Source organism: Puma concolor, chromosome B2 (genome assembly GCF_028749965.1).
Source record: "Puma concolor isolate L17-30 chromosome B2, mPumCon1.1.hap2, whole genome shotgun sequence".
Classification (NCBI taxonomy): Eukaryota; Metazoa; Chordata; class Mammalia; order Carnivora; family Felidae; genus Puma; species Puma concolor.
Window position 1 is genome coordinate 4,346,097 of NC_141671.1, and position 11,456 is coordinate 4,357,552.

The window sequence follows — 11,456 nt, forward strand, 5'->3', positions numbered from 1 at the left end:
CACGATGTCGCAGTCCGTGAGTTCAAGCCCTGTGTCGGGCTCTGTGCTGACAGCCTGCTTCGGATTCTGTGTGTCCCTCTCTGCCCTTCTCCTGCTCTCTTTCTCTCAAAAATGAACAAACGTTAAAAAAATTAAATACATAAATAAATGCACATTAAAGTAAAAAAGGCCATTTCATTTCACCCAAAAGAGTACTGTGATGAGGGTCCAGGATTAAAGACCAAACGCATTTAATTGACCATGGTGCTGGAGATAGGATTTGTGCTGTACCACATGAATTTGCCAGACAAAAATGTGCTTGCAAGTGAAAGAAACCCATCACTGAAATAGATTAAGTACAGAGAGGGAGGTATTAAGGGCCTTCTGCTGTGGTTACCCTGAGAACGGAAATCAAGGCTGCTGGGACTGACACAGAAACATAGACATCCTCTATTCTCTTTCAGCAGCCACACATTTTTTTTTCTGGTGTCACCTTCATTTTGTTAAATTTCTCTAAGAGCAAGAGAGACTCAGCCACTGGCATCTCTGGATCAAGTTTCTAAAGTCTTCAGACTGCCCTGCGGCCCTCCGGATGCGTCCCTTCACACTCCAGGCTGGAAGTCTCAGGGAACATTCTTAGTGGCTCAGCTCAGGCAGCATTGCCACTCATTGCGGCTCAGAGAGTGCGCTTCCTTTACTGGCGAAATCTGCAGGCTGTGGCTGCTTTGGCCGTTCTTAATCATCCCAGTGTTCTGCACAGCAGGTTGTGAACCCTTCGTGAAGTAGGAGATGCCAGGAAACAGTAGAACAAAACAGAATGATGGAGAAGAGCAATCTCAGAATCCTTCCACAATGGCGTGCTGTTTCTGAAATCTTTCCTTGTAGTTACGGGTATGCATGTGTATTTCCCAGTGTGACCTCGGTCATAATATAAAATGTATTTCTTTTTTTCATTAAAACAATATTTTTAATGTTTATTTTTGAAAGAGAGAAAGACACACAGAGTATGAGCCAGGGAGGGGCAGAGAGAGAGGGAGACACAGAATCCGAAGCAGGCTCCAGGCTCCGAGCTGTCAGCACAGAGCCCGATGTGGGGCTCGAACCCACGAACTGTGAGATCGTGACCTGAGCTGAAGTCGGACACTTAAACGACTGAGCCACCCAGGCGACCCTGAAATGTATTTCTTAATGTGTGTTGTAGTAAAAAGAATTGAATATAAATGTGCATATTTGAATTTTATCAATGCTGTCATTCCCGGATTAAACATGCTTGTGTAACCCGTTAACTCGTAGCGGTGAGGCGCTTCCCCTTGTTTGGACTGTCTCCTAACCTTCGAGCACGATTGCTCATTTAACCCCTGTGCTCTTCGTTCGCCCCCTTCGATGGTGATCAGGTAAACTTATTTCCACTTCTGGGCTTCAGCATCAAGCCTTCTTTGTCCTAGTTCCTTCCCAGTATCATTTGTCTTTAATCCCCCCCATGCCCCATTTTTCCACAGCCCGATTCCAGTGGAATATTACATTTCTTTGACTAAGTGCTTGCTCGGGCTTCCTGACTTCATAAATGAGAGACAGCCAACATTCACCAAAAATGTCCTATTTATTTTATTCATTAAAAGTTTCTCATCTAACACAGTTTGCACGAGCCAGAGGTGTACAAGAAGCATGCTTCCTTCATTGGATGTTATATCTCTTCAACACAGACTTTTTTCAGAACCTGGAACCATTTCATTCGCTGTAGATTTGTCTTTTCCTTAAACGTCTAAGAGGGTACGTGCTCGGAAGCCTGTCTTTGAGGCTGGTAGCTCATTGGTGAGCTGTGTTTTCTCCCCACGTATCTTAGCTCTCACTCATTTCCAACATTAATTTAAGCAATTTATATTTTTCCAGAAATCCTTGTATCTCATCAGTATTTTTAAATAAGTTAACATAGGTTTTATTTCATGTGTCCTTATAATTGTGAGACACTTCCAATTCTATAGGTTTAGACAAAGATGTTAAGTTTTAATTTTGTGAACGTTTAAGGAATTTTTGTAGCTCGTGTAATGTGCAGATTTTGGTTTGTTTTGCGTTGTGTTTGGAGTTTTAATGATTTCATTTTTGTACAAGACTTTTGCATTTGGCTCCTTTCCTTTTTCATGTTTTGTGGGTTTTTTGCTCGTATGCAATACTAAAGGATCAGGAAAACATTTGCGGGCCCCTGGGTAGCCTGTGGCTTAAGCGTCCAACTGTTGATCTCAGCTCAGGTCACAATCTCCTGGTTTGTGAGATCCAGCCCCGCATCGGGCTCTGGACAGTGTGGATCCTATCCTGCTTGGGATTCTCTCCCCCCACCCCTCACGCTCTGCCCCTCCTCCGCACCTGCACGCACTTTCTCAAAATAAACTTGAAAAAAGGTATTTGCTTCAAGTGGGTAAACCTCTGGAAATCAGTTCCTAGTATTCTCAAATAATTGATAGAAAGTTGCCTTGTCACCTTACAGACTCGAATATTGCTGCTAGGATTTTTACCATCAAAATGGTATCAGGCATTTTGAGATAGAACACCCTGAGAAATATACCTCCTATCCCTTTTTACTGTTTTTCACAGATGGGTGTAAAGAACACCCTGAGAAATATACCTCCTATCCCTTTTTACTGTTTTTCACAGATGGGTGTGAAATATTTGTGCCTTTTAGCTTTTGGCTAATTAGCAGGTCATGGTTACAGACTTCAGGATATGGAAGAATCCTAGAGCTCTTGGAATGGAAGGAAAGCCCTTGCTGTGGGCACTTGAGAAAATATGCCTATAGGTGCCTACTGATTCGCTAGCTCCTTGGCTGACCTCCTGCAGGCACGCTATTTGCTTCTAATCTTCATGTAGTCTAACTCTACCCTCATTAAAACACAAACCCTACAGGAAGATTCCACATCTTCAGTCTTTTTCATGGGGATTGGGTGGTCACAACAGCCCGCATCTAAGTTGGCTCCGTTCCCCCACCCCTGGAAAATGGCGCTTCTGCCCCAGGAGCCCGCTAGGTAGCAGCTCTGCAGACTCTGAAGGGCAAGGTCCATCAGCTCCATTGCCAAGTGTACTGCTCATTAAGGTGAATGGCTTCAGAGGCCACAGTCAGAATCAACCGATCGTTTCCGGAGTCCTGTATAAAAAAAGTTGTGGTCAGTTAAATCCTTATTCGTTGCTGAATCAGCGGTCTCCAAGCCCAAGCGGTTTCTCAGAAACTGTGAACAGCTCTGAAAAGAGCCTTTGATTCAGTTGTGGGTTTGTTTTTCTCCATTCTCCGGAAGCGCAGGTCACTTGCTGGATTTACTGCTTGTGAGACATTGCTTGCTCTGAACTTTGTGGCGGTGGCTCTCGGTCTTCTTGGGCAGCAGCACAGCCTGGATGTTGGGCAGGACGCCGCCCTGCGCGATGGTCACGTGGCCCAGCAGCTTGTTGAGCTCCTCGTCGTTGCGGATGGCCAGCTGCAGGTGGCGCGGGATGATGCGTCTTCTTGTTGTCGCGGGCCGCGTTGCCCGCCAGCTCCAGGATCTCGGCCGTCAGGTACTCCAGCACGGCCGCCAGGTACACCGGCGCGCCGGCCCCCACCCGCTCGGCGTAGTTGCCCTTGCGGAGCAGGCAGTGCACGCGGCCCACCGGGAACTGTAGCCCGGCCCGCGACGAGCGCGTCTTGGCCGTGGCGCGAGCCTTGCCCCCCCTGCTTCCCGCGCCCAGACACGGCCAAAGCCTAAACGGGTTCTAACGGAAAAATTTCCGTTAGGGCAGGTACAGGGCCTATTCATAGTCTGACTTGGGTTCTGATTTGCTATCTGATTGGCTGATCGTCTGGGATCCAATCTGAGGACCTTCCTGGAATCACCCCATGTACCATCATCCAATCAGATGTTGGCTGCCCGATGCGTCATTGAGCGCCGTGCCTATAAATACCACCCTTGCCGCCTTCCAGTCTGTTAGTCTGATCGGAGCTATTCAATAGCGATGGCGGAGGTGATCTCCAACGGCACGACCGTTTCCAAGAAGTGCTTCAAGAAAGCTGTAACCAAAACCCAGAAGAAGGAAGGAAAGCGCAGGCGATGCCGCAGGGAGAGCTATTCCGTTTATGTCTACAAGGTGCTGAAGCAGGTGCATCCCGACACCGGCATCTCGTCCAAGGCTATGAGCACCATGAACTCCTTCGTCGGTGACATCTTCGAGCGCATCGCGGGTGAGGCGTCGCGCTTGGCGCACTACAACAAGCACTCGACCATCACGTCCCGGGAGATCCAGACGGCCGTGCGCCTGCTGCTGCCCGGGGAGCTGGCCAAGCACGCCGTGTCCGAGGGCACCAAGGCCGTCACCAAGTACACCAGCGCCAAGTAGAACTCCCATCACTAGGCAAGGTTTATAACCCAAAGGCTCTTTTAAGAGCCACCCACAATTCTGAAGGGACTGTATAAGCTCTTAGTTAGTGTGAGTCGGTCTTCCATCTAGAGAAACTTCTGGTTTTACCAGCAAATTGATTTCACTGCCTGCTAAGTTTACTTTGCTCACCGTAGAATATGCTTGAAGAAAATGCTTGAGAAATAACCTCTCACTAGAGTGGTTGCATGGACTGTCTTTTAGTTTTAAATACGTATTTATGTTATACATATTTATAATGCATGTTATGTATTAAAATATATAATCTATATAATCCTACATCTGCACTTTTCAGTGAGGCTTGAGATCTAGGTGAAGCAATTTGGAAAGGGGAGTCATTTGAACAGAAGTCGCAATAATCCTGTGTCCTGGGAGGAGAGGTCCTTCCATGGGCCGTGAGGGCCATGGGAATATGGCTTGCCTTTCTCTAGGAGTCTTCGTTTTAAGTACCCTCTCAGATTACCAGGCAAGAAGCCTGGAGCTGTGGAAAAACTCAGGACAGTCTAGTACCCGAGCATTAGGTCATTACCTGTTTTGCTTCCACTTTACATTGGCTGGTGTGTGAAAAATGTCCTGTGGATCAGGCTAGCTGTCCATTAACTGCTGATACTTGAGGACCAAAGCTCAGTTTGTTGATCTGACTTCATTTGAACATTTATTGCCATCCCTAAACTGGGCTATTTGTTGAACAGATTGACAAGAGTGGAGATCTTGCCGCGACACCTAATTCACATGTGTTACCCAATAGGCTAACCACAATCAGCCTGGCAAACAGATAACGTGAGTTGAGTTGACTCTCTTTTGCATAACTTCTTACAAGTTCTAATAGGATCATCTTTGTTTTGTGATTGGATCATTAAACTCGCATTTGTGCTATTACTGGACTCAAATACCGAGACGTCCCAAATCGGGTCATATGGTATTTATCAAAATAGGATGCCCAGTATTCAAGTCACGTGACTTTGGGTACAAGATCATAATCATCTGGATGCTTCTTAGAGAGCCCACAAGCATTTAAAGAAAATCAGTGATGGGGCACCTGGGTGGTTCAGTCGGTTAAGCATCTGACCGTTGGTTTTAGCTCACGTCATGATCTCGCATTTCGCTGACAGTGCGGAGCCTGCTTGGGATTCTCTCTCTTTACCCCTCCCCAACTCTCACTCTTTCTCAATCAATAAAAAATCAATAAATCAATAAACTTAAAAAAGGATCAGTGATAAAGGCCATAGAAATGGACATTAAAAAGAAGGGATCAAATTATTATAACTACTTCCCAGAGACCTGTGGTCTATCTGGAGTCCCCAATTTGACTGTTAATTTCTATTTTTATTCTTCCCTTTTAAAAAATAGATTTAATGTTGGGGCGCCTGGGTGGCTCAGTCAGTTAAGCGGCCGACTTCGGCTCGGGTCATGATCTCGTGGTCCGTGAGTTCAAGTCCCGCATCGGGCTCTGTGCTGACGGCTCAGAACCTGGAGCCTGTTTCAGATTCTGTGTCTCCCTCTCTCTGACCCTCCCCCGTTCATGCTCTGTCTCTCTCTGTCTCAAAAATAAATAAACGTTAAAAAAAATTTTTTTTAAATAGATTTAATGCATATACATTTTTGCAGAGAAAAACCCAAACTTTAGCACCATTTGATTAAATATGTGTAGTAAAAATTCATAGGAGAAAAGAATCACATGCCTCTGTACATAGTGAGACAGCTGCTGAACGCCTTAGCTGGGGGTCCTTCGGGGAGCTAGCAGATGGGACATCTGTGCCACACTGTATAGGAAAGGGGCATCATCTCCAGTCGGGGTCAAGCTGCACTGATTATACCTTATGAAACAGCAGGTATCCACACAGCTCCCACATTCTTATCAACTCTGGAGTTGAAAGGTACCATTTTTCGGTCTGGTGCTTTCCTTTATCAGCATGTATTTAAGATTCATCCATTTTTGTTATGTGGATTAATATCTTGTTGCTTTTTATCACTGAATAACTCTGCTGTATGGATATACCACAGTTTGTCTATCCATTTACCTATTGCAAGGGATTGGTTCCTTCCACTTTTTAGCCCTTGTAAGTAAAGTTGTTATAAATACTTGTGTGCAGGTTTGGGGCGCCCTGGGTGGCTCAGTCCGTTAAGCATCTGACTTTGACGCAGGTCATGATCTCAGGGTCCATGAGTTCGAGCCCCGAATCGGGCTCTGTGCTGACAGCTCAGAGCCTGCTTCAGATCCTCTGTCTCCCTCTCTCTACCCACCCCCCATCTGCCTGCCTGTCTGTCTCCCTCAAAAGTAAATAAATGTTAAATAAATAAAAGTAAATACTTGTGTTCAGGTTTGTGTGGACATAGTTTCAGACCGTTGGGAAAATGTCACCAGGAGCACAGTTGCTGGCTTGGATGTTTAGCTGTGTGAGGAACTCTTTGATTGTCTTCCATAGTGACTGTGCCTTTGAGCATTCTCACAAGGGGTGAACGAGAATTCTTGTTCCATACCCTCGTCAGCATTTGGTAATGTCATGTGTTGGATTTTAGCCGTTCTAGTAGGTGTATAATACCTCGTTGTTTAATTTGTATTTCCCTAATGACAGTTATGTTGAGGATCTTGTGATACGCTTGTCTGACATCTGTATATCTTTTTGGGGAGCTGTCTGTCCAGATCTTTTGCCTGTTCTTTAATTGGGTTTACTTTACTCTTGAGTTTCAGGTGTTTTGAAAAATATGTTCTGGATACAAGTCCTTTAGAAGATACATGATGTTCAAATATTTTCTCCATCTGTGGTCTGTCTTTTCATTCTCTTACCAGTGTCTTTCGCAGAGCCTATGTTGTTAATTTCAAAAATGTCCAGTAGAAATATAATGTAAGCCACAAATACTGGCCACGTATGTCGCCTTAAACTTTCCAGTAGCCACATTCAAGGTACAAAAAAGAAACAGGTGAAAGTAATTTTAGTCAAACATTTTGTTTAATATACCAAAAATATTATAATTTCAGTGACTCAGTCGGTGAAGCATCTGACTTTGGCTCAGGTCATGATCTTACGGTTCGCGAGTTTGAGTCTCACATCGGGTGACATCAAGCCCCGCTTTGGGTGAGCCCTGCTTCTCTCTCTCTCTCTCCGCTTCTCACTCACTTGCCCCCCATCTCAAAATAAGGGTATAATTTCAACATGTAATAAAGAGAAAAATTATAATTTGCATATTAAAAAATTAGGGTTTTGAAATCCCATGTGCATTTTGCTCTTACGGCATGTCTTAGTTCAGGCCTGCAACATTTCAAGTGCTCAATTACATGTGGCTAGTGGACACTAGACTAGACTGTCTCTCCAGGCAGCCTAAACTGTACCCCTCGCTCTAAACACCTATGGCAGACGCACAAATCAATCTCTGCGGTCCCACGCTCTCCATGAATTCTAACCAGTAACTTCAGCTGCTTACTCTTCAGCATCACTTCTCTGCTATCACACAGCCACCTCTGAATTCTCCCCGCGAGGATTCGCAGTGTCCCCTGACAGAGCGTTTTCAATCTCCGTGGTTCGTTGCACCCATGGGGCTGCCCCATTCGCACGGTTGTTCAAGCCATAAATGTGGTATTTTTCCTGTTAGTTCCTTTGTTCAGCCTCTGCTTCAATCTGTCTGCAAGCCACGTGGATTTTATTTCCTGTATGTTTCTGTCGTGTGATTACTTTCCACCGTCTCCACCGCCACCGTGTTTGTCCAGACCCCGTCATCTAGGGCACGCATGGATTACTGTCCCTCCCTAGTCTCAGTGCTCTTAATCTTGTCTCCCTAAAACCCACTCTCTGCTCAACTGACAGAGTAGTCTTAGAGGAGAAAACTTTTCGTTTTCACTAACCATTACCTGAAATTTAGCATTCCTTTCCATCATGAATACCGAAGAGCAACCAGGGCGGTCAGATTAGCCATACTGGTGGCTTCGTTGACAAGGAAATCACAGCTGTAGTCCCAGCACTTAACTGCGGTTACAGATTTCTCAGGACATTGTTAATGCTCACGAGAACCTCAAAATGTTGTAATTGTTATTTTGCTATTTGAAGTGCGAATGAAGAAGCACAAACACCACTATAGCAAACATTTTAAAGATATTTTGGAAACTATTTCAATCTGGCACTATTTTTTTTTGTTAAATATGTACTTAGGTATTTCTTCTAAGAAGATGTATATAGGATCAATTAGACTTCAAAGGAAATCCATAGTACAATAAATTAAGAACGCCTGTTTAAGGATTCCAGCAAACCTCTTACGCATAAAGGAGACAGATGACAGAAAAAATCAGATGGCAGAATTCCCCTCATATTCCACTTGGGATCAGATGACTGAATCTTCCTTAGCGTTAGACAGATTCCTTCCTCAAGAATGCCGATTCTCTGGTGACAGGATACTGGGGTTACTAAGGTACCCCATTCTGTTCGTGCACATGTGTCTGCCAGAAACATACATCTTTTTTTTTAATGTTTATTTTATTTATTTTTAATCTTTGTTAATGTTTCTTTTTGAGAGAGAGAGAGAGCACAAGCAGGGGAGGGGCAGAGAGAGAGGGAGACACAGAATGGGAAGCAGGCTCCAGGCTCTGAGCCATCAGCACAGAGCCCGATGCGGGGCTCAAACTCATGAACCGTGAGGTCATGACCTGAGCCAAAGTCAGACGCTTAACCGACTGAGCCATCCAGGAGCTCCTGTTTTATTTATTTTTCAGAGAGAGGGGTAGAGAGCAAGCGGGGGAGGGGCAGAGAGAGAGGGAGACAGAATCCCAAGCAGGCTCTGTGCTGCCAGCACAGAACCCAGTGCAGGGCTTGAACCCCAAACCATGAGATCGCAACCTGAGCCGAAACCAAGAATCAGACGCTTAACTGACTGAGCCACCCAGGCGCTCCAGAAACACACGTCATCATCATCATCGTCGTTTTTATCAATGAAACAGAATTTCTCCCATTACTTGTGCCGTCTGCCCCCGAACGTGATTGGAGATGAAGAGCTGAAGAACATCGGGGGTCAGATGAGAGCTAACCTTTCCTGGAGGGCGAGTCGGAATCAGGAGACTCCGTTTGTCGGTTTCCCCAGGGCAGCTGCAACAAGTTACCACAAACTGGGTGGCTTAAAACAACAAATCTGTTCTTTCACTGTTTTGAAAGCCAGAAGTCCAAAATCAGACGGCCGGCAGGGCTGGCTCTCTGTGGAGGCTCTGAGGGAGGATGTGTCCCATGTCTCTCCCCGGGCTGCTGGTGGTGGCCGGCAATCTTGGGTGTCCTTGGCTTGCAGCCGCCTCGCTCCGGTCTCTGGCCGCCTCAGGTTTCCCGTGGCCCCCCCGTTCTGCATCTCTGTGTCTGTGAGGTCCCTCGCCTGTCTCTTATTAGGATACCTTAAATCCAGGATGATCTCCTCTCGTGATTCTTTTTTTTTTTTTTTTAATTTTTTTTTCTCCGTTTTTATTTATTTTGGGGACAGAGAGAGACAGAGCATGAATGGGGGAGGGGCAGAGAGAGAGGGAGACACAGAATCGGAAACAGGCTCCAGGCTCTGAGCCATTAGCCCAGAGCCCGACGCGGGGCTCGAACTCATGGACTGCGAGATCGTGACCTGGCTGAAGTCGGACGCTTAACCGACTGCGCCACCCAGGCGCCCCTCGTGATTCTTTTAATTACATCTTAATTATAGCCCATTTACAAACAAGGTACCGGGGATCGGGACCGGGACACGTCCTTTTACGGGACGCGGCTGAACCCATCACACATCACAAATTAACAAGCCGCCCCAAAGGTTTGGCTTAATGTGGTTTCGCTCAAAATTTGCATCACGCTACCTGGGCTGACGTGACTGACTGATGACTGGGCAAATGACTCTCTTTTGTCTAGGGGAGTGGGCAGGCATCCGGTCTCAGAACCTCTGGAACTGGCTCTTGGTGCCAGCGGGTCTGGTGACCTTGAGCGTGGACCCGGACTGGCCCGTCTGCCTACGTGACGATGTCGCTGATCCGGCCATCCCTGGACAGGGGGACAGGTGCAGGGACACGTTCTTGTCGATGTAGGCGGCCTCGGTGGCTTCCCGGGACATCTGGAAGCCCAGACTGATGTCCTTATGGAGCTTCTCCTGGCCAGTTTCTCCAAGCGGGACCTTGTTATTTTGAAAGATGGCCAGCAGCTTTGAGTAGGCATGCTCAGCCTGGATGTGTACTGTCTTCCGGGTCACCTGAGAAAAAGCTGGACTGAAGTATTTTTAGGGGTGCCCGCGTGGCTGTCGGTTGATCTAAGCATCTGGCTTAATTTGGGCTCAGGTCGTGATCTCACAATTCATGAGATCCAGCCCTGCGTCGGTCAGGCTCTGTACCGACAGCGTGGAACCTGCTTGGGATTCTCTCTCCCTCACTCTCTCTGCCCCTCCTCTGCGCACTCTCTCTCTCTCTCAAAATAAATAAACTTTTTAAAAAAGCTGGACTAAAGTAGTTTAGACTAAATTATAGACCACGCAAAGCCTTCTATGGGCATCTATATCTCCCTCATTCACGACTGACTGAGAACGTGCATGTTCTGTCTACCTCGCTGTACTAGAAGGGAAACACAGAGTAAGGTTCTGTCTGGTTCTCTGACACACACACCTTCATTCACTGAGCAAATGTTTGCAGAATAGAGAAAAGGGAAACAATTTTAAAACCCTTTTGGAAAACTAAGGAATAATAATAAAATGCAGCCACATGGCCTGACTGGCCCTCCGCTAGAGGGAGAGCGGTGGTGCCTGCCGGGGCAGCGGTGAGGACGTTAGCTGGTCTGGCTCACGCTGGCCCCGCTTCCTGGGAGGCTTTCCTTGGCCCCGCATACCCTCAAGGTGTGATTGTCTTAGACTAAAGCTTTCCTCTTATCTGTCTGAAATGGCTGGTCTTCGGAGGTCACAAACCCATTCCAGCCTCCTCTGTGCCACTGAGTTCCCTAAAGCTGAGTTCTTGGCCTGCGTTTGGTCTGCAAGTCTGATCTAAGGAGAGACCATTTGGCCAGCTGCTTTGCTTTGCTAATAACAATAGTTTGCAAGTTCCTGGTGGAGAATGAAGAAATGACGTGTATGTCTCAGCCACTCTCACATGTTAA

The 11,456-nt window shown here is 46.5% G+C and overlaps 2 protein-coding genes and 1 pseudogene across 2 annotated transcripts; 1 reads left to right on the forward strand and 2 right to left on the reverse strand.

The window, feature by feature from the left end:
* Positions 1–2,636: 2,636 nt before the first annotated feature.
* LOC147580681 (histone H2A type 1-H-like) lies at positions 2,637–3,847 on the reverse strand (annotated as a pseudogene).
* Positions 3,646–5,250, forward strand: LOC112853498 (histone H2B type 1-A-like). The gene has a single exon (XM_086706098.1). The coding sequence runs from the start codon at positions 3,955–3,957 to the stop codon at positions 4,333–4,335; it is 381 nt and encodes a 126-aa protein (XP_086562224.1). The 5' UTR covers positions 3,646–3,954; the 3' UTR covers positions 4,336–5,250.
* Positions 5,251–10,254: 5,004 nt separating this feature from the next.
* LOC147580682 (small ribosomal subunit protein uS17-like) lies at positions 10,255–11,190 on the reverse strand. The gene is made up of 2 exons (XM_086705989.1): positions 11,110–11,190; positions 10,255–10,566 (listed from the first exon to the last, which is right to left on the reverse strand). The coding sequence occupies exons 1-2, from the start codon at positions 11,188–11,190 to the stop codon at positions 10,255–10,257; spliced, it is 393 nt and encodes a 130-aa protein (XP_086562115.1).
* Between the last annotated feature and the right edge of the window lie 266 nt (positions 11,191–11,456).

Bases quoted from the DNA above. Each gene is read 5' to 3' on its own strand.
- LOC112853498 (XM_086706098.1), top strand. From the start codon at position 3,955: ATGGCGGAGGTGATCTCCAACGGCACGACCGTTTCCAAGAAGTGCTTC.
- LOC147580682 (XM_086705989.1), bottom strand. From the start codon at position 11,190: ATGCGGGGCCAAGGAAAGCCTCCCAGGAAGCGGGGCCAGCGTGAGCCA. The intron at 10,567-11,109 runs GCACCACCGCTC...GCTTTTTCTCAG, and splicing joins CCTCACCGCTGCCCCGGCAG to GTGACCCGGAAGACAGTACA.